The sequence below is a fragment of the Thunnus thynnus genome, chromosome 8 (genome assembly GCF_963924715.1).
Source record: "Thunnus thynnus chromosome 8, fThuThy2.1, whole genome shotgun sequence".
NCBI classification, from domain to species: Eukaryota; Metazoa; Chordata; class Actinopteri; order Scombriformes; family Scombridae; genus Thunnus; species Thunnus thynnus.
This window is the reverse complement of record NC_089524.1, coordinates 615,984-638,166: the sequence shown is the minus strand read 5'-3', so window position 1 is coordinate 638,166 and position 22,183 is coordinate 615,984. Positions and strand designations below refer to the sequence as shown.

The 22,183-nt window shown below is 41.0% G+C and overlaps 2 protein-coding genes and 1 long non-coding RNA gene across 3 annotated transcripts; 2 read left to right on the top strand and 1 right to left on the bottom strand.

The window, feature by feature from the left end:
- The first annotated feature begins 1,402 nt into the window (after positions 1-1,402).
- On the top strand, positions 1,403-11,944 carry trmt13 (tRNA methyltransferase 13 homolog). Its single transcript, XM_067596013.1, has 11 exons — positions 1,403-1,535; positions 5,400-5,452; positions 5,864-5,930; positions 6,811-6,870; positions 6,954-7,023; positions 7,128-7,234; positions 8,859-9,044; positions 9,787-9,859; positions 9,939-10,013; positions 10,688-11,057; positions 11,577-11,944. Exons 1-11 carry the CDS (start codon positions 1,413-1,415, stop codon positions 11,773-11,775), a joined length of 1,383 nt encoding a protein of 460 aa, XP_067452114.1. The 5' UTR covers positions 1,403-1,412; the 3' UTR covers positions 11,776-11,944.
- A 194-nt stretch (positions 11,945-12,138) lies between these two features.
- lrrc39 (leucine rich repeat containing 39) lies at positions 12,139-21,810 on the bottom strand. The gene is made up of 9 exons (XM_067596023.1): positions 21,702-21,810; positions 20,377-20,591; positions 19,685-19,793; positions 16,859-17,015; positions 16,612-16,748; positions 15,307-15,452; positions 15,071-15,223; positions 13,374-13,579; positions 12,139-12,319 (listed from the first exon to the last, which is right to left on the bottom strand). Exons 2-9 carry the CDS (start codon positions 20,487-20,489, stop codon positions 12,294-12,296), a joined length of 1,047 nt encoding a protein of 348 aa, XP_067452124.1. The 5' UTR covers positions 20,490-20,591; positions 21,702-21,810; the 3' UTR covers positions 12,139-12,293.
- Positions 19,800-20,536, top strand: LOC137187256 (uncharacterized). The gene is made up of 2 exons (XR_010929177.1): positions 19,800-20,313; positions 20,353-20,536. It is a non-coding gene; the product is annotated as an uncharacterized lncRNA (long non-coding RNA).
- Positions 21,811-22,183: the final 373 nt, after the last annotated feature.

Genomic DNA, 22,183 nt, shown 5'->3' with positions numbered 1-22,183 from the left:
AAAAAAGATTTTTAATAAATCTTACAGGTTGAATGTGACATTTAAAGGAATTTTGAAAAATTTCCAAATAATGAAGATTTCAACTCATAAAACTGTCTCAATACTAGAAACTTTTTCTGTTGTGGGATGTAATCATATTTCTTTACATCTATAATTATATTTTAATTGTAGTTGTAATGTTGTTGTAATATATATATATATATATATATATATATATACACATACACACACACACATATATATGTAGTTCATACCTGTGTACTCAGCAGGTCCCTTGTACACTGTTTATTTTTATTGATAAAACATTCAATGAAAATATAAATCAAGAGACTTGAACTTCAACTACAATTTAAAAAAGTAAATGAAACCCATATAAACTGTGTTAAAAAAATTTTAAACAATAAAGTTTTGTTAATTTATTAAGTTTTGTTCATATGTTTTTATTGAACCTGAAACAGATTAGTGAGTCACATTTTTATCACCAAAACACGACTTATTCAATATGAAAATTAAAGTTATAATGTTCTACATTACGAAACAGGCACACCAAAAAAAAGTACACAGATAAATAATAAATATATATAAGTATATAAAAATGAATGAAGTCAAATAAATTACACAGAAAATAACAAAACACTTTTTTGTCAGTTGAAAACATTGAAACATCCAAACTCACTGGTGATAACATGCAGCACACTGAGCACATTTCACAGACATAATAAAGTTCATTATTTCAGCTGAAACTGATTGAATGTTGTCTGTTTATATTCTGGATTTTGGACGTGATCTTTCTCTGAAGGAACAACAGCTGGCTTGTTTTTGCAGTTAATAAACGAGAGTCTTTCTTCCGCTAGTCTGGTGGATTCAGTGATTTTAGAGCTGCAGGAAAACACTTTCACCCTTCCTGTAACTGGGAATGCTGGTATCAGCAGTGGTAGAAGAAGTACTCAAACTGTTTTATTAAGTAAAACTCTTAATACTTAACAGTAAAAATACTGTAAAAGTCCTGCGTTGAACTTTTTACTGAAAGTGAAAGAGAGGAATCAGCACAATGTATTTACATTTACTTAAAATCTATTCAATTTGGAGCTTTTAGTCATATATAAAGATGGATAGTTTAATGAATAATAATGCATCATATTTTAACTTATATTTTGTGAGTGAAATCTGAATCTGATAAATGTAGTTTACAGTGTTTTCCTCTGAAGTAGAAGTACACAGGTGCATATTTTTCAAGTGATCTGGGGCCTTTTTAAGTTTTTTCGGGGTACAATGAGTTAGAATAGTAACATGATTCAATATTTTTCATATCTAAACATGATTCGTGGCCTGCAGGCAGTTGCCTACATAAGAAATGATAAAGTCCGCCCCGGCCTGTGAGCACCTGAACGCAGCACGGCAGGTCAGCCAACATGGCGGCGCCCCTTCCCGGCATGTTGCCCGGCAGATGCGCCTTCTTCGTGGAGAAAAAGAAACGTTTCTGTAAAATGATCGTCGGAAAGGGGAAAACTTTCTGCGGAGAACACGCGACCATGGTGAGTTCACGGACACTAATGACAGACCGAGAGGAGGAGACTGATGGCAGCTGAAGATCGATCCTTCTGATCAGAACTCTGATCAATAAACTCAGTTCTTCAGATCTTCAGCCTCATCTGTTAGAAACACATTTTATAAAGTTTTAACCTGCAGCTGTTTGCAGTGACAAAACATTCACAGACTTTGTTTATTAGTACAGTTTTTTCCACTTTTATCAATGTTTTGACTCAGAGAGCTTTACAGATGAAAATATATGTTCAGACGGTGACAAATTAAAGGAAAAACCTGAATAAATGAGAGTAGAAGATGTTTCCACACAGCTGCGCTGCTCCAGTAATGAAGTTATGAACATCCAGTGATGCTCTGTGACTTGTATAAACATCCAGCTGATTCTGATCTGGTATCGAGGTGACGAGAGGAAAAGATGTGAGCGGCTGAACGAGGGTTGATTGTTGGGGCGGACGGCAGCAGCTTCAGTCACAAAGACGCTCGGCTGGCTCGTCTGTCAATAAGAACAGTGACTGAAGTGACGTCTGCGTTTAGATCTGCGGGAAAGACGTCAGTAAACAGGGTCATGTGATGACGTGTGATATGTGACTGAGAACGTCGATGCAGGACGTGATCAGACTGTCAGCTAGAATATATTTACATAGAGAGATATTATAGTATCATTACAAAGATGAATATACAAAATCCGTCCAGGTTCTGGTCTACAGAGACGTGGAACACACTGATATGATCAGATGAGTCCTTCACCTGATTCTCCACCAAGAGAACTGGTCCAGGTCTGAATGCTGGACCCCTACAGTGAGGGGGTCTGGTCCAGGTCTGAATGCTGGACCCCTACAGTGAGGGGGTCTGGGAGCTCTGTTATGCTGGCATGGTTTTGGTCCACTTGTGCCCTTAGAGGGAAGGGTCACTGCTAATCAATACAAAGTAGTTGTGAGGGATCAGCTTTATCCTATGATGAAACATGTCTATCCTGATGGGAGTGGTCTCTTCCAGGATGACAATGATGAAAGGAAATATACACACACACACACATATATATATATATATATATATTATTTGATATGATTCAAAGTTAAAGTGAAGTAAAGTTATTTCCAACATGGTCCCCAGATGTTAATCGATAAATAATATACTTCATCGGAACTATAACAGTCACCACATGTCCAAGTGGTTCTGCTGCCACCTGCTGGTTCAGCAGCGCTGCAGACGGATCAGAACACTTCACACCATCAACATTTGCACATTTCTGGTCAGTATTTTGTACTTTTCATCTCGTTCTCTTCAATTCAAATTCTAAACCTGTAGCAGCTCTTCTCACTTAGAATATACTTTACATAGTTTTATTATGAATTTCGTTTAGCCTACTGAATTTTGTGTGTATTTTGACTGTAATGCATCACAACACTGAGGAAAATTCCTTGTGTGTGCAAACCTTCTTGTCAATAAACCTGATTCTGAGTCATTTATATTCAGACTTCCTCCACAAACACACTTAGATCTTCTCATTCTACAGTTATCACTGTAGAAAGAAGAATTATTCAAAACAAGTTTGGTCTCACTTACAAAATAATGCAGAATACAGCTGCTGGCTGCTTAAAGTCCAGACGTGTGATTATTTGAAGCCTGCGGTGAACAAACACTGAGATGAACTTTACTGTGAAGCAGGAAACGTCTGGTGTCCAACAGGAAAACTTTACAAACCAACAACATCTACAGATTCACAGATTCTGGGTTTTTAATGAGGGAAAAGGAGGAGATGATGTTAAAAGATGTTTTTAATGAGGTAACTGAACTTTCTTTGTAGAAAAACATATCAGACACACATTATTTTTCCAAGCAGAGTATTTATTTCTTCATAAATGACTGAAGAGAATCTTTAACTGTTACTGGAGTCTCATCAGAGATCATCATAAGCTCTGAGGATCAGTTCTCCAGGTTCTCCAGGTTCTCCAGGTTCTCTGACGCAGCAGCAGACTGAGAGTTTCAAACTCTTGGTACAGAAATGGTCGATGGAAAGTCAATCATAAGTTTTCTTTGCTTGTTGTATAATTCTTCTGTGTTTTTCTTTGTTTGTTTGTGTGTTGTGTTGTTATGTTTTAACCGTTCTTGCCTGACTTCGATATCAGCCATCTTACCACCATCTTACCGCCATCTTACCACCATCTTACCGCCATTTTACTGCCATCTTACCAGCGTTTTACCGCTTTCTTACCGCCATCTTACCACCATTTTACCGCCATCTTACCACCATCTTACCGCCATCTTACCACCATCTTACCGCCATCTTACCACCATCTTACCACCATTTTACTGCCATCTTACCAGCGTTTTACCGCTTTCTTACCGCCATCTTACCACCATCTTACCGCCATCTTACCACCATTTTACTGCCATCTTACCACCATTTTACTGCCATCTTACCACCATCTTACCACCATATTACCACCATCTTACCACCATCTTACTACCATTTTACTACCATCTTACCGCCATCTTACCACCATCTTACCACCATTTTACTGCCATCTTACCAGCGTTTTACCGCTTTCTTACCGCCATCTTACCACCATTTTACCGCCATCTTACCACCATCTTACCGCCATCTTACCACCATCTTACCGCCATCTTACCACCATCTTACCACCATTTTACTGCCATCTTACCAGCGTTTTACCGCTTTCTTACCGCCATCTTACCACCATCTTACCACCATTTTACTGCCATCTTACCACCATCTTACCACCATTTTACTGCCATCTTACCACCATCTTACCGCCATCTTACCACCATCTTACCACCATTTTACTACCATCTTACCGCCATCTTACTACCATCTTACTGCCATTTTACCACCATTTTACTACCATCTTACCGTCATCTTACCACCATATTACCACCATCTTACCACTATATTACCGCCATCTTACCACCATCTTACTGCCATTTTACCACCATTTTACTACCATCTTACCGTCATCTTACCACCATTTTACTGCCATCTTACCGCCATCTTACCACCATTTTACTGCTATCTTACCACCATTTTACTGCTATCTTACCACCATATTACTGCCATCTTACCACCATTTTACTGCTGTCTTACCGCCATCTTACCGCCATCTTACCACCATTTTACTGCCATCTTACTGTCATCTTACCACCATTTTACTGCCATCTTACTGTCATCTTACCACCATTTTACTGCCATGTTACCACCATCTTACTACCATTTTACCGCCATCTTACCACCATCTTACCACCATCTTACCGCCTCAGAGGAGCATTTTGTGTTTTTATGCTTCATAACTGAGCGGCAGTTGTCTTGTTTGTATTTCCATTGTTGTCAGATAATCTCTCTGCTCCAGTTCATCAATAAATCTGAGATTTCAGTCTCACATGTTTCTGTGCAGTTGAAGTGATGTCATCATGCGGATGTGATGTCATCACAGCCTCCTGATCACATGTCCATCATACTAACATCACATCCTGCAGTGTGAGCTTCAGATCCAACGACCAGCTGCAGCCAATCGATTAGTCGATCAACAGAAGATTAATCAGCTATTTTAATATTTTAATAATGAAAGCTTTTGGTTTTGGCTGAAACTAAACGAGACATTTGAAGACATTTTTCACTGTTTTCTGACATTTTATAGAGAAAACAATTAACTGATCAATAATCTGCAGATGAATTGATGATGAAAATGATCATTAGTTGCAGCTGTAGTTATTTATTAGAAGTTATTACTCTGACACTGGTGACAGTATTGATTACTGTGACATCACATCCTGTAGGTAAAGTCTGTGAGTCTGTTATAAACCTTCTGTTAACAATTTCCTGTTTCCTGTTTCAGGAGGAAGGAAGCAGCAGCAGCAGGAGGATCGTCTGTCCGCTCGACCCCAAACAGTGAGTCAACAACCACCAATCACATTATTGATGTCATTGATCATCAGTGGAGTTATTGGTTATCAGTGTTAAATATGAAACTCTCAAAGAATTTTGATGAAGTTTCTCAAAACAAATTTGTTTTTATTCAATCATTCATTTATAAATCAGAAAACACTGATCTCTGACATGTTAATTAATTATCTTGTTGCTGATCACAGACCGATAACAGACCGATCACTGATTGATCACAGACCGATAACAGACCGATCACTGGCTGATCACAGACTGATCACAGACCGATCACTGACCGATCACAGACTGATCACTGATTGATCACTGACCGATAACAGACCGATCACAGACTGATCACTGACTCTCTGACCTGTGGTTTGTGTGTCTGTTGTGTGTTTGTGTGTTTTGTTCTTGCAGCACTGTGGATGAAGACAAACTGGACAAACACCTGAAGAAATGTAACTCCAGACAGAAACCAAAACCTGTGAGACAAATCTCCACTTTTACTTTTATATGTCAACACGACAGTTTAAAGATTTAATTTACAGTAAAGTAAACCGATGAGTCTCTGCTGCAGTTCACTGTGAGTAAACTTCTGCTGTCACAGTGACATCAGACTGCTGCAGTGCATTCTGGATGTTGGAGTTCTGTCAGTGATCACTGACCCTAAGAGCAGAACAGACATGTAATGATTCTTAGTTACTTTAGTTTATAAAGGAACTTTATTGTATATCATTATCATGGATGTTACATTAATGTTTACACATGTACATGTACTGATGCCGTCCTGCACTAAAACATATCACATGTGATCAAAAGCTCACTTACTAGAGCTTTTGACCGTATCCCATGGCTTTCTTCAGCAGATTACTAACCTCAAATTTACAATATTTTATCACTCATATGTTTTCTGAACATCAACAGCACCTTAATTGTTTAGTTGTTTGATCCATAAAATATCAGAAAATGGATCAGTGTTTCCCAAAGACGACGTCCTCAAAATGTCTTGTTTTGTCCACAACTCAAAGATCTTCAGTTTACTGTCATTCATTTAATTTCCCTTTGGCATTAATAAAGTATCCATCCCTCAAATATTCACACTGAAGAAGCTGGAATCAGAGAATTTGGATTTCCTTTCTTTAAAAAAAAGGACTCAAAAAAAAGTTTTAATAAAGATTCATTTGAATCGCTTCTCTCTTACTGTTAATAAAAAGGTTCGTAGCAGAGCTGTTGTGTTGGTTATAGTTGATTGTATCTAATAAAGTGACAACACAGGTGTTTTTCACCTGCTCTGTGAAATCTGTGAAATAACATGTGTAATAATGTGTGTTTGTGTTTGTGTTTGTGTGTTTGACCTCCGACAGGTTTATTATGTCGAAAACATAAATGCAGGATCAGCTGATGGAGACGAGACGCTCCAACAGGTAACACCTCCTCTACTGCAGGTAACCATAACAACAATAATCCTGCTGATACTCATACACTTGTGTGTGTGTGTGTGTGTCAGGCGTGTCTATGTGAGCGCAGCAGGACACAGTTACAGTCTCTGGTGGACAAATTGAAGACTGCAGCGACAGGTGAGCTGAGAGGCAGGTAAACAGGTAAACTGATTGACCCTTAGAGTCTGATGATGTCACGGTTGTTGTCGCTGACATCATTGTTGTTGTTGTTGTTGTTGTAGGACTGCAGTGTGATGTGGAGGACAGCGTCCTGTCTCACCCCGCCCTCCAGGAGGAACTCAACAACCCAAAGAACGGAGACTCCGCCCTAAAACACCTGAAGCAGCAGGTACACACCTGAACACACAGAAACACACCTGAACACACGGAAAACACACCTGAATACACACCTGAACACACAGAAACACACTTGAACTCACAGAAACACACCTGAACACACAGAAACACACCTGAACTCACAGAAACACACCTGAACTCACACCTGAACACACAGAAACACACTAAAACTCACAGAAACACACCTGAACACACGGAAAACACACCTGAATATACACCTGAACTCACAGAAACACACCTGAACACACAGAAACACACCTGAACTCACAGAAACACACCTGAACTCACACCTGAACACACAGAAACACACTAAAACTCACAGAAACACACCTGAACACACGGAAAACACACCTGAATATACACCTGAACTCACAGAAACACACCTGAAATCACACCTGAACTCACAGAAACACACCTGAACTCACACCTGAACACACAGAAACACACCTGAACTCACAACTGAACACACCTGAACTCACACCTGAACACATAGAAACACACTTGAACACACAGAAACACACCTGAACACATAGAAACGCACCTGAATACACAGAAACGCACCTGAACTCACAGAAACACATCTGAACTCACACCTGAACTCACAGAAACACACCTGAACTCACACCTGAACACATAGAAACACACCTGAACACACAGAAACACACCTGAACACATAGAAACGCACCTGAATACACAGAAACGCACCTGAACTCACTCCTGAACACACAGAAACACACCTGAACATACAGAAACGCACCTGAACTCACATCTGAACATACAGAAACGCACCTGAACTCACTCCTGAACACACAGAAATGCACCTGAACACACAGAAACACACCTGAACACACAGAAACGCACCTGGACACACAGAAACACACCTGAATATACAGAAACACACCTGAACTCACAGAAACACACAGAGACACACCTGAACACACAGAAACACACCTGAACACATAGAAACGCACCTGAATACACAGAAACACACCTGAACACACAGAAACACACAGAAACACATCTGAACACATAGAAACACACCTGGACACACAGAAACACACCTGAATATACAGAAACACACCTGAACACACAGAAACACACAGAGACACACCTGAACACACAGAAACACACCTGAACACATAGAAACACACCTGAATACACAGAAACGCACCTGAACTCACTCCTGAACACACAGAAACGCACCTGAACACATAGAAACACACCTGAACACACAGAAATGCACCTGAACTCACTCCTGAACACACAGAAAAACATCTGAACATACAGAAACGCACCTGAACTCACACCTGAACACACAGAAACGCACCTGAACTCACAGAAACGCACCTGAACTCACTCCTGAACACACAGAAACGCACCTGAACACACAGAAACGCACCTGAACACACAGAAACACACCTGAACACACAGAAACGCACCTGAACTCACTCCTGAACACACAGAAACGCACCTGAACACACAGAAACGCACCTGAACACACAGAAACACTCCTGAACACACAGAAACACTCCTGAACACACAGAAACACACCTGAACATACAGAAACACACTGAAACACACCTGAATACACTGTCTCACCTGTCAGGTGTCTCCAGTCCTCTATCTTAGGTCACCTGGAGGCGCTGGGGCTGCTGGGAAGGGGGCGGAGCTTTGTGGAGTTCGGAGCAGGTCGAGGGAAACTGTCTCACTGGATCCACGAGGCCCTGAAGACCTCCGAGCACCTGAACACCTGCGACGACTTGCTGCTGCTGCTGGTGGAGCGCTGCAGCACTCGCTTCAAGGTATGAGACAACCTCATATCTCCACACTATCAGAGCAGACAACCTCGTATCTCCACACTATCAGAGCAGACAACCTCGTATCTCCACACTATCAGAGCAGACAACCTCGTATCTCCACACTGTCAGAGCAGACAACCTCGTATCTCCACACTATCAGAGCAGACAACCTCGTATCTCCACACTAACGGAGCAGCTGTCGACTTGAAGCTGAACATATATACAACAATATTTAGTCGTTTGGTGTTGTTGTGAATGTTCAGTATGACATCATCAGTTAGGGGCGGCGTCAGTTCTACAGCAGCAGCATTGGTCGTCCAGCAGATTCATAATATTACAAAAATGGCTGATGAAGAGCCTCCTGATATTTTAACAACGTATCAAAAACTTCTGTTCATTTTTCCATCGGAGAGACGATCACGTGTGTTCAGAGGAATTTGTGAGGGTTTGGTAACCATAGCAACATACCTGAAGGAGGAAACGTCAACAATGATAAGAATGGGGGTAACAAATATATGTACAAACCGACAGATTGTATATAACAGGGTAACAAATTCACCAGGTTGTGATTACTGCTGTTTTATATTGTTTGTTTGTTTGTTTGTTGTTTTCTTTCTGTGTTGGTGTTTACTCTTGTGTTGTGGTTTTTCGGTATTTCTTGTCTTAATTGTAGAGTTTTGTATTGTAACAACATTTAAACTGTTTAGTTCTTCATGTTCAGTCTATATGAAACGCTGCGTTCCAGGTGGACGGGAAACATCAGGATGCTGGAGTTGAGTTTGAGAGGCTGCAGGTCGACATTCAACATCTGGATTTAAGTAAGAGACAAACATCTGCAGACAGGTGTAGTCAGGTGTGTTCACAGTTTGACTGTCAGCTGACTCTCACCTGTTTCAGGTAAAGTTCCTCAGATCAAACACAAGAAGCTGCCGCTGGTCGGAGTTGGGAAGCATCTATGTGGAGCAGCGACAGGTGAGACTTTGATACATCCGATCAATAACTTTAAATCAATCAATAACTTTATCTCAACATCCTCATTAAGACCATCAGTTACTGTGTTGTTTTTTTATTTTAATTTTCATTGGAGCAAGAGTTTGTACAGTTGTACGTTATACAGCATCATGTTCCAGTTTTTAACATTATGAGGCAAGAGAGTGAAACAGAGGAATAAAATAATAATAATAATGATAATAATAATGACAATAATAATAATAACGGTTTGCTTTCCTCTTTCTCTCCATATTTATGTGCACTTAAACCCTTAAAGTCTCACGTCTGTGTGCTCGTCTACACAAATCTGCATGTAAACATCTATTCAAAGAAAAAGGAAAAAGATAAATAATATTAAGGCTAAAGAACAGTAGGAGGAAGAAAGAGAACAAAACAAAGATAAATAAGAACAAATAAATAATAAATAGAGGGCTCGCTGCCGTATAAAGAATAAAGTAATAAATCAGAGCAGCTTCACAACTAAACGTCCTTCTGTTAGTTCAGTGTTTTCAGTGTTTTCTGTATTATAATCAAAGATATTAAGAATCTGTTATTCGCCTGTTTAAACGGATCAATCAGAACTTTTCTTTTAATAAATGATTAATAAAGTTGTTGATGTTTGAACATGAAGTCAGCTGATCTGTTTGTGTCCTCAGATCTCGCTCTGCGCTGTTTGTTAGAAACACCAGAACCCAGAGAGACTGAACCGCCTCCCAAACGCCTCAAACCCTCAGAAGAGCATCCAGGTCTGGATCCCAGTCCAGTTCAGGGTCCTGGTCTGGTTCAGGGCGTGGCGGTGGCTCTCTGCTGTCACCACCGCTGTGAGTGGCGTCACTACGTGGGTCAGCAGTTCTTCCTGCAGCGAGGACTCGGCGCTGCAGAGTTCTCGGCTTTCTGTCGGATGTCCAGCTGGGCAACATGTGGCCTCAGACCGACCAATCAGGACCGTCCGCCCGGGGATCCGACCAATCAGAGGGGAGACGACGAAGAGCACGAACCAACAGAGGAGACGGACGCAGTGAACGGGTAAACGTTTGACCTAGAACTGCAACGATTAATCGATCAACAGAAAACTAATCACCAACTATTTTCTATTGTGTGTTCTATTTTAGGTGACGTGTTCATATTTCTCGTTTATTCCAAACAAAGATTTTTAGTTTGTCACATAAAACAGAAAAAAGCTGAAAATCCTCACAAATAAGGAGCTGAGACTTGGGGAAGGAAGTTCAGAAGCTGCAACAATTAGTCGATGAGTTGCCAACTATTTTGTCATTTTTAAGAATAAATGAAAAATGTTCTGATTCAGCTTCTTAAATGTGAATATTTTCTGGTTTCTTTAGTCTCTGTGACAATAAACTGAAGATCTTTGACATTTGAATTCATCTAAAAATAAAAAACTAGCATCATGTGCTCAGCAGGATATTTGGACAGTTTTTCCTCTCAGACAGACGATGCTGCATCTTCTGCAGTTGAAGTGAAAACATAAAACGTGACCCGTCGTATATCTGACGGTGTCTCTGATGTAACGTCTCGTCCTCTCTGCAGGTTTCTGTCAGCAGACGAACGTCAGCAGGTCGGTCGTCTCTGTAAACTTCTGATCGACTGCGGCAGACTTCACTTCCTGCAGAATAAAGGATTCAACGGCAAACTGACGCGCTACATCAGCAGTGACATCACTCTGGAGAACGTCCTGCTGACCGCCGTCCCCGCCTCCGCCTCCACCTCCACATCTGTCTCCTCCTAAAGGACGGACTGCAGATCTTCACCGTCTCCACAGACGAAACAGAAATCAAACTGCTTTTGTTTTTAAGTAAAAGTCTTTTTATTTGGTTCATTTAAGATGAAAATCATCAGACTGATGTTAAAATGTTGTGTAAAGTTTGTATTAAAGCATCTTCAGTTTCTTATCTAAACAGTGTTCAGTGTCTCTGTTGATTGGCTGCATTTATAATGTTTTTCAAAGTGAAAGTGTTCAAACTTCAAACAGCACACTGATCCTGTTCAGTCTGTAAGATATGACGATGATGATGATGATGATGATGATGTGCTATAATGTCAGCTATCAGACTAAATGTTCTGGATGTGTGATGCTGCAGATGATCTGAGGATCTGTTCACAGTCTGTTTATTAAGTTTTCAAGCAAGAGTCAATACACACGTCGTGACTTCTGCTTTAAAAAAGTTCTTCTGTTCTTCACTGAGTTTAAAAACCTGCAGTTGAGCTCTGAGAGGAAAAAGCCCAGGAGAAGAAATGAAGATTATTTTACTCTGTCGGTGCGTCACTTGGCTCTGAAACGTTCAAAACAAAAACACGTCAGACAATCAGTTTCTGAAGGAATAAATACAACTTAAAGTTTGTTTTTTAGTAAGAATCAAGCAGGATCGAATCCTACAGGGATGATGATGATGATGATGATGGTTATTTATTAGTAGTCGTAGTGTTACATGGACGTTATTGTAATTTTAATCCAAAGCCTCAAACATCTGAATGTAAAAATGACGTATTTGAGTGATACTATATTCTAAACTCAAGCTCCACTTACTAGCATTTTGCTGAGATTTCAACCATATCCCACTGCCTTCTTCAGTAGATGTAACTTATTTATCATCATGTGACCCGAGAGCAGAACATCAGTCACATGATAACGGTTTGTACATGAGGAGACGTCACCCCTCGTTTCCAACCAGCTGTTGATCATGTGACAAAAGTTTGATACGCTGACTTCCGTTCACTGAAGAAAGCTGTGAGATTTGGCTGAAAGCTCTGGCTGGAAAATGTAAATAACATTTACAGACAATATATTAAAATATAGATATAAGATATATATAGATATAATAGATTTTTGGGTGGTATTTGAACTTAAACTGCTGTGTCTCAGCAGGTTGATCAGATCGTCCAGTAATCACAGGGTTGGTGGTTCGATGCCCAGCTCTTCCTGTCCACATGTCCTAGTGTCCTTGAGCAAGACACTGAACTGAACCTTTGATTGCTCCTGATGGTCAGATCAGCACCTTGTAAATGCTTTGTATAAAAGAGCTTTATATAAATCTAAATAAATGAAGTCCTGACTCTCAGTTTATCTGGCAGACAAGACTGAACGTAGATTCACAGCTGAAGAAGAAAACACTGAGACAGTTCTGGTTGAGTTTTTTAGTTGCAGTTGAATTACTTTGGTTAAGTTTAGCGCTAAGATTCAGTACAGAAGTTTCATAGTAAAAAGAAGTGAAGTCAGGCTCATGCTGAGTGTAAACATGTAAAATAGTCCAGCAGTTGTTATAAAGTGAACAGCTGACGTGTATTAAAACATGTTTAGTACCATCAGCATGAAGTGTTGATACTAACGGTTAACACAGTGCACGTTGAGCACAGCGTACGCTCTCTTTCTGGCCTCCTGGATGTACATCTGCATGAACTCTCTTCCAAACATCTCTCTGTCATCTTCTTCATCTTCTTCTTCTTCTTCATCATCTTCATCCTTCTCAGCCTTCGTCTTCCTGACCGGCAGCGTCACATCCAGAGTCAGAGGGTTGTCCCGAAAATTCACAAACCTGCTCCAAGAAAGACAGAAAGGAGTCCTGACTGAGCAGAAAAAATAATGTTTTATACTGTTTGAACTGTTCTGACACAAAGCTGCACAATATTACAAATATGAATAATATTATTGGCTGTTTGTTTCACTCAGTGAACTGATATTTAAACTAACATTAACCAGACTTTAACCTGAAAGACTGACCTGAGGTTGGACAGACTGGGCTGAGGTTGGACAGACTGACTTGAGGTGGGACAGACTGACCTGAGGTTGGACAGACTGGCCTGAGGTTGGACAGACTGACTTGAGGTGTGACAGACTGGCCTGATGTTGGACAGACTGGCCTGATGTTGGACAGACTGACCTGGTTGGACAGACTGGCCTGAGGTTGGACAGACTGGCCTGATGCTGGACAGAGTGGCCTGAGGTTGGACAGAGTGGCCTGAGGTTGGACAGACGGACCTGAGGTTGGACAGACTGGCCTGAGGTTGGACAGACTGACTTGAGGTGGGACAGACTGGCCTGAGGTTGGACAGACTGGCCTGAGGTTGGACAGACTGACTTGAGGTGGGACAGACTGACCTGAGGTTGGACAGACTGGCCTGAGGTTGGACAGACTGGCCTGAGGTTGGACAGACGGACCTGAGGTTGGACAGACTGGCCTGAGGTTGGACAGACTGACTTGAGGTGGGACAGACTGGCCTGAGGTTGGACAGAGTGGCCTGAGGTTGGACAGACTGACTTGAGGTGGGACAGACTGACCTGAGGTTGGACAGAGTGGCCTGAGGTTGGACAGAGTGGCCTGAGGTTGGACAGACGGACCTGAGGTTGGATAGACTGACCTGAGGTTGGAGAGGTTGGACAGACTGGCCTGAGGTTGGACAGACTGACTTGAGGTGGGACAGACTGGCCTGAGGTTGGACAGACTGGCCTGAGGTTGGACAGACTGACTTGAGGTGGGACACACTGACCTGAGGTTGGACAGGCTGGCCTGAGGTTGGACAGACTGGCCTGAGGTTGGACAGACTGACTTGAGGTGGGACAGACTGACCTGAGGTTGGACAGACTGACTTGAGGTGTGACAGACTGGCCTGATGTTGGACAGGCTGACCTGATGTTAGACAGACTGACCTGATGTTGGACAGACTGGCCTGAGGTTGGACAGACTGACCTGGGGTTGGACAGACTGACCTGATGTTAGACAGACTGGCCTGAGGTTGGACAGACTGACCCGGGGTTGGACAGACTGACCTGATGTTAGACAGACTGGCCTGATGTTGGACACACTGACCTGGGATTGGACAGACTGACCTGATGTTGGACAGACTGACATGATGTAGACAGACTGACTTGAGGTGGGACAGACTGGCCTGAGGTTGGACAGACTGACATGAGGTTGGACAGACTGACCTGATGTTGGACAGACTGACCTGAGGTGGGACAGACTGACCTGATGTTGGACAGACTGACATGATGTTAGACAGACTGACTCAAGGTTGGACAGACTGACCTAAGGTTGGACATGTCCTCCATCAGCGAGGGGATGTCTCTCAGTCTGTTGTTGCTGAGGACGAGCGTGTCCAGACTCGGCATCCTGCTGATGTTTTCTGGGAGTTTCTCCAGCTCGTTCCTGTGCAGCCACAGAGTGTGAAGCTTCTCCATCCTGAAGACACAAACATCTCGCTGTTGATTGGTTGATGGCAAGAAGGAGGGCGGGACACAACAATGTTTCAGTCCTTCACCTACCTGTGGATGTTTTCAGGTAAGTTCTGCAGTCGGTTTCCTCCCATGTCGAGCCACTCGAGCGCCGGCAGGTCGACCACGCAGTCCGGCATGCAGGTGAAGTCGTTCATGGACAGATCCAGGCGCTGCAGCCGACTGAGGTTCCTGAACTGAAGGACAGGAAACAGACCTCAGTGAGCTGGATCAGAGATGATTCCTGTGTCCAGGTGTAGAGGACCTGGTCTGGAAGCTGTCTGATGTGCTGCTAAATACCTGAACAGAAATCTGGTTTAGATCTGCATTTATTCAGAAAATGGTTTAAACGCTGGTTTGTAGCTGGTTTATGTTTGTATTTATTTGTGGTTTGGAAGCTCTGAGATCAGTTCACACCTGGTTTGAAGGTTGGTGCAGGTTTGTTGTTATATGTGGTTTGGATATAACTGTAGAGCAGCATTTTGTACCTGGTTTGTGTGAAGGAATTTTCATATATAGGATTATGAAAATTAAACAGACAGAGAAAAGGCAGACAGCTGTTGTTTCTTGGGTCATATTGTACCTCAGAGTCTCTACAAGGCTGCTGCCAGAGGGGCAGGTTCAGGTATGTCAAAGGTTCTGCATGTTGTGACTTGAACCAAGGTCTGTTAGTCAGGAATCCTTATCTGGAGGGGCGAGAGGTTTAACTAAACATGCAGACGACTCCCCTTCAGACTCTATGTGGATTTTACTGGATCTACACCAGTGCTTTGAATTGTAACTGCTGGTCAATCAAGTTTGTGTTTGTTAATAAATCTTTTTGCATAAGACATCCATATCTCCTGGAGTTACTGAATGGACAGTTTGGAAGCTGATAAAGGTTTTGGGTTCATACTTGCTGGGACGCTGATTTGTGTTCACAATGGTTTTGAAAGCTGCCAGTGGTTTCAATTCATACTTGAAGCTACTTCAGGTCTGTGTTCATGTCTTATTAGAGATCTGGTTCAGGTCTTAGTTTAGACCTGGTCAGGAAACTGTCAGTGTCAGTTCACACCTGGTTTGAAGGCTGATGTAGGTTTGTTGTCACACATGGTTTGGAAGCAGAACAGTAACTGTTAAACCTGGATGGGAAGCCGGTTTAGGTTTGTACTTAGTCAGAAAGTGGATTCTGGTCACGTGGCCATTAAAGTATTCAGTCCTGGTTTGGTTTTCATTAACACCTGATGAGGAAGGAGGTTTAGGTTTGTGTTCACACCAGGTCTGGAAACTGCATCAGGTAGTGTTTTTTCTATCTGCTCAGGGAGCTGGTTCAGGTCTCTGTTGGTACCTTATTGGGAAGCTGGTTTGGGTTTGTACCTGGTGTGGAAGCTGGTTCAGGTCCCTGTTCATGGCCAGCTCCAGCCTCTCCAGACTCTCACAGCAGCTCAGCTCTTCAGGAACAAACCGGACTCTGTTGTAGCTGAGCAGCAGCTCTCTGAGCCGGGTCAGCTTCCCTGAGACCAGAACCAGGACAGCAGGAGACTAAACACACCGAGACACAACTGCACTGCCAACTAAACCCGGTTCTATCTACCCCCTCAGATCTGTGAGGGGGGGTACTGACCAATCTGTTTGGGGATCTCAGTGACCCCGTTCCGGGACAGATCCAGAACCAAGAGGTTCTGGAAGTTGGAGATGAAGTGAGGGATCTTCTGTAGTCCGGTTCGGTGGATCTGCCACTCCTGGACCTGATTGAACTGGATCAGACAGCCCGGCAGCGTCTGCGGGACAGAGAGGGGGGGGCAGTTATCAGTTTGAATGTTTAACTTTTTTGGCCCTCATGAAATGTTTCGGGGGCATTTTGGATCATTTCCAGGGCAGTTTGGTGAAATACGTCAGTTCCATGTTGTGACTGAACTCTTATTAAAGGAAGTGAAGGGTGCAGCTGAACTTATAATGAAGAACACTGAGTTATAATCCCAGTTACAGATTTAAATGCACAATATGTAATTTCAGCCACTAGGTATCTCAATCAAAACAATAACAAAAGATGGAGTGTGATGACAATGTGAAGTAGCAAGGGATCATGGGAGTTGTTGTCTTCATTGTTAAACAACCAGCTTCACTGGGATAGGATTACTCCAGTGTTCATTATTCAGGATGTTTTTACCGGGAGCTGAATTACCAGCAGAGGTCTCCTCCTCTCCAAAACAAACAGTGTTTCTCTGACGATGTTTGGCGAGACTAAAATCCTTCTTCCGGCTAAAAGATAAAGTTAAAAATGACCTAAGTTTATCACAAAAATGTGGTTCAAAACATTAAAAAATAAAGGTAAATTTTTAACAGTTTGTGTGGAACAACCACAACGCCGATGTATTATCTTGTATGTGTGTAAGTTACTCTTTGGTAGACGCCATTGTAGCGGACAAACACAGCGCTGCCGTCTGCATCTTGTGCGTGTTTACCCTTTGGTAGAGGAGGTATGACGCCATTGACAGTCTGTTACTTTGATTAAATTACAGATTTCTCTGGGTTTGAAAATTGTTGGAAACATTTGGGATAATGTAAGTACACAACTCAACAACATATATAACATAGGTCTAGTTGTTTTTAGACATTTTAATGTGGAATAATTACATATTATACCTTTAATGCAGATTTTATTTTCAAAAAATAGAAATAATAAACACAACGTTACTTAGCAACGTCAGTTCAACATCTCAGCAACATTGCTGATTGTCTGCATGTTATGTACATCACTCTGGGGCAGGTTGCCAGGTCAGATCTATCTTGCATGCAAATTACATGAATAATATTGTGGGGGGGATTATGTGTTTCATCTTCTGTCCTGGGAGCAGCAGTCTGTCTGTTTCAGAGCGTTTCATCTCTTGGTGGTCGGCTGTGATCACTGAGTGTCTCCTACAGTAACCAAGGTCAGGTGGAGATATGCTGACTGGTCTCCTCTTAGAATGGACAGCATGTGACCTGTGTACAGACTACGTGACTTCAATTAACTTTAGTCAGCATAGTGTCTCGTTTATAGTTCAATAACCAATAGATGCATAGATGAGTAGAGAATAACCTTTTTTGGAGGCAGTGAGGGAAAGGATCTGGTGAAGGGTTTAAATACGGTGTTTGACTTGGACTGAAACTCTGTTCTCCTCCATCGAGCTTCAATAAATGTTCCTGTGTCTCCTGATGAGGTCTTCACTTTGGGTTAACCAGCTCTATGTCACAAATATCTATCAATAATAATCCATTATTTAAATGAAATTATTTATTTATACACAAATCCAACCAAACTCCAGATCAGCACACACATACATGCAACGTGCGGCACAATAAACAAACACTAATATAACTTTATAGATATGACTATATGTTTGGAACATAGACTGTAAAAAATATGGACGTAGTCACCATGACGTCACCCATTGGTTTGTGAACTGTTGTTTTGAAACTTTGCATTTAGCGATTTGATCATCACCATCTTGGATTTAACTGTCGCCATGTTTGATTTTTGGAGCCAGAAGTGACCATATTTGGACGAGAAGGTTGAGTTGACCATAGCTCTAGCTGCTAGCCTGGTTAGCACAGTGCATTTACAGTCTATGGTTAAAAGTGATAATGCTAATGCTAATGCTAATTTCTGTTAGCGAAAAGCCAAAAATCATTAAAACAAACTGTACTCAACAGAAAAACTGAACATCCGACTCCTTAGAGGATCTTTTATCACAACCAAACGCTGAACAAGACTTTTTTAGGTTACAATTACAATTGTACAATTAACTTTTATGAACTGAAAACACACTGTGAAATAGCAGCAGCTACACCTATACTCTGGGGTTACGCTATGGTTACGTTACGTAATCAACGTTGTCACCATGGTAGCGACTTCTCAATCGCAACATAGCCACACCCTAAGGCATATTCTGCTTTATCGTCTATTTTACTCTAAATGGGGCCATAATTTATTAAATGAACATCATGCTGTATTGAAGAAGACTTGAAACTAGTGATCGAGACCATAAACTCATTAGGAAAGTGTTTACTGAGGCAATAAATCAAGTGAGCAGTAGGGTCATTTTCTCATAGACTTCTATACAATGGGACTTCTTTTTGCAGCCAGTGGAGTCGCCTCCTGCTGGCCATTAGAGAAAATGCAGGTTTAAGGCACTTCTGCATTGGCTTCACTTTTCAGGCTGGGGGCTATCCGCTTGGTTTGGAAATGACAGTAATACTGCTGGACTGTAAAAGCAGTGTTTATGGCATATTTTGAGTTTCTAACATACTTTCATTTCCAGCTAATGGTGACTCAGCTGGAAGTGTGACGAGTTTGAATTTAAAAAATGCTTTAATTTGTTTAACCGTTCCAACTTCAGCCTCCATCTTTAATGTGACATTAATGTCCAGCCCTGCTACGCTGTACTTCCTGTGTGGAGGACGTTACCTTCCACTCCTCCTGTTGGATGCGAAGGACGAGGCGTCCGTCTTCTGTCTGCAGCTTCTCTTTCAGTCGAGCCAGAACCGCCCGGTCCTCCCAAGCACCAACACTCAGTCTGAACCAGAACCACACACATGAACCACATTTCTCAACCCTGAGCTCATATGACTGTAGAAAACTCAGGAACTACTTTAGGTGATTAAATCATCTTTCAAATTATTCTGATGTCATGAGTTTCATAGTAAAAAGTAATGAGACTATCCAGCTGATATTCGTCTATGTGTTTGTTTCTTTCTAAAAATGACCAGCAGGAGGCGCCAGAGTCTCAAACACAGACACTTTAACCTCACCTGACTCCTGCAGGTAACCAACCTGAGCCACAACTGCACACAGGAGATACAACACAAACAGTTTGAGAACTGCTGGTTTAATCTATAACTATTTCTTGTATTTTATAAGCTTATTACATAATATTTAATCTGAAAAGTAACTAAAGCTGTCAAATAAATGTAGTGGAGTAGAAAGTACAATATTTCCCTCTGAAATGTAGAAAGTAGCATCACATGGAAATACTCAAGTAAAGTACAAGTACCTCAACATTGCACTTAAGTACAGTAGTCGAGTAAATGTACTTAGTTTCTCTCAGCCTCTGCTGCGTTAACCAATAAAAACAGCTGTGTGAGGAGGCGGAGTCTGACCTTCCTCTCGGCGTCCTCCTCGTCTGCTCCACTTCCTCCTTGCTCTTCCTGATCCTCGTCTCCCACAGAGCTTTGATGGAGCTGACCGAGCCGCACACAGCAACGCCCGCCATGATGACCACTTCCTGTCAGCCTTGTGATGTCACAGCGCACAGGAGGACAGGCAGGATGACCTCTGACCTCTGACCTGCAGCCTCTTCCTCCCCCTGGTCATCCTGTTTCATTATTAACCAACGAGTCAATCCTCAAAACTTCATTTCTCTCAGTTAGAAAAACATTGATGTTAATGGACAATTAAGGTAAAATAATATAAACAATAATAAATAAAAATATAAATATTTAAACAATAAACAAGTAAAACAGAAAAATGAAACTAATTTTTTAAAGTTAATACTTGATAATATTATAATATTAAAATAAGTAAGTATAAAAAAATGAAAAATAAACACATTTTTGATAAATAAATAAAAGTGTTTAGTAAAAACATAACATTACTGTTATATTAAAATAAATAAAACAAAGAACAAAGAAAACTAAATAAATTATAAGAAAAAATAAAAATAGTAAAGTATAGTATAAAATAGTATTGTGTTTTTATTTCAGTTTTTACAGAAGAAGATGATCCTTATATGTAGAATAAGGTCATTTATGTTCTGAAATAAACATTTAATAAATGATTTTGTGATAATCAAGGCTGCAACTAACGATTGTTTCCATTATTGATTAATCTGTCGATTATTTTCTCAATCAATTGATTAGTTGTTTGGACTATAAAATGTCAGAAAATGGTGAAAATATTGAAAACATCCTCAAATGTCTTAAGATATTCAGTTTACTGTCATGAAGACACCAGAAATATTCACATTTAAGAAGCTGGAATCAGAGAATTTAGACTTTATTTCTTAAAAAATGACTCAAAACTATTAATTTATTATCAATATAGTTGGTTATTGAGCTCTAATGACAATATTGAAAAGTTAATTTTAAAGTGTAAATGTAACTAAGAAACCTGAAACTGAAAACATGTCCTGTTAATATTAAAATAAAACTTTTTCAGTTTTATTTTATCTTGAAACTTTCTTCATTGATACTGTAGCAGATATGAGTTTAAATAGATTTATTCTTATGAACGTACGCTCACATTCCTCTCATGTATTTCTGATCACGGTTACGCTTCAGTCTGAAGATCAACAACAGCTGAACACACAAACTGTCTGCTGTCATATACATATATGTAGTACGGCTGTAGTATTTCTGTAGTATTGCAGTAGTATACAGTCGTAGTATTCATGCTGTTAGTAGTACTGCAGGGTGGCAGTTCTCACCTTGTGGGAGCACAGCAGCCGTCCTCCATGCTGCGTCTCTTCACAGGAAATCTGACCTCAGATCTGCTGGATAATTTTAGCCTCCAGGTCACATGACCGTCAGCCACACATGACCTCACTCTGTTGGTCTGTTTCATATCTGACTGTTAGAAAAGTGTCTGAAAACGTTAATAAAGCGTAAAATATTTAAAGTATTTTGAATAAAAGTCCTTGACAGTCTGTCACATTCTGCTGCTCACTGATGATTTAAAAGAAAACACAGATATCAAAGTTACATTTAATTAATATTCATAATAATAGAAAAATCATCTGTTGAACAGATGAGATGACTGTTACCTGAGAAGCAGCAAGTCAAATCAACGGTACGACTGCTTAGTTCTGAATCACCAATTGAAATTACAAATCATGAAAGCACCGGGGTTCAAGCAAGTTTTTGAAGGTTTTGTATGAATGCTTGCTTGCTCCCTGAGGTGGCTTCTTGT

Coding starts and splice junctions, on each gene's coding strand:
- lrrc39 (XM_067596023.1), bottom strand. CDS start 20,489: ATGGCGGGCGTTGCTGTGTGCGGCTCGGTCAGCTCCATCAAAGCTCTG. Junction 17,016..19,684: donor TCCAACAGGAGGAGTGGAAG/GTAACGTCCTCC, acceptor TCTGTCCCGCAG/ACGCTGCCGGGCTGTCTGAT. Junction 15,224..15,306: donor TTACCTGAAAACATCCACAG/GTAGGTGAAGGA, acceptor TTGTGTCTTCAG/GATGGAGAAGCTTCACACTC.
- trmt13 (XM_067596013.1), top strand. CDS start 1,413: ATGGCGGCGCCCCTTCCCGGCATGTTGCCCGGCAGATGCGCCTTCTTC. Junction 1,536..5,399: donor GCGGAGAACACGCGACCATG/GTGAGTTCACGG, acceptor TTCCTGTTTCAG/GAGGAAGGAAGCAGCAGCAG. Junction 7,235..8,858: donor TAAAACACCTGAAGCAGCAG/GTACACACCTGA, acceptor AGGTGTCTCCAG/TCCTCTATCTTAGGTCACCT.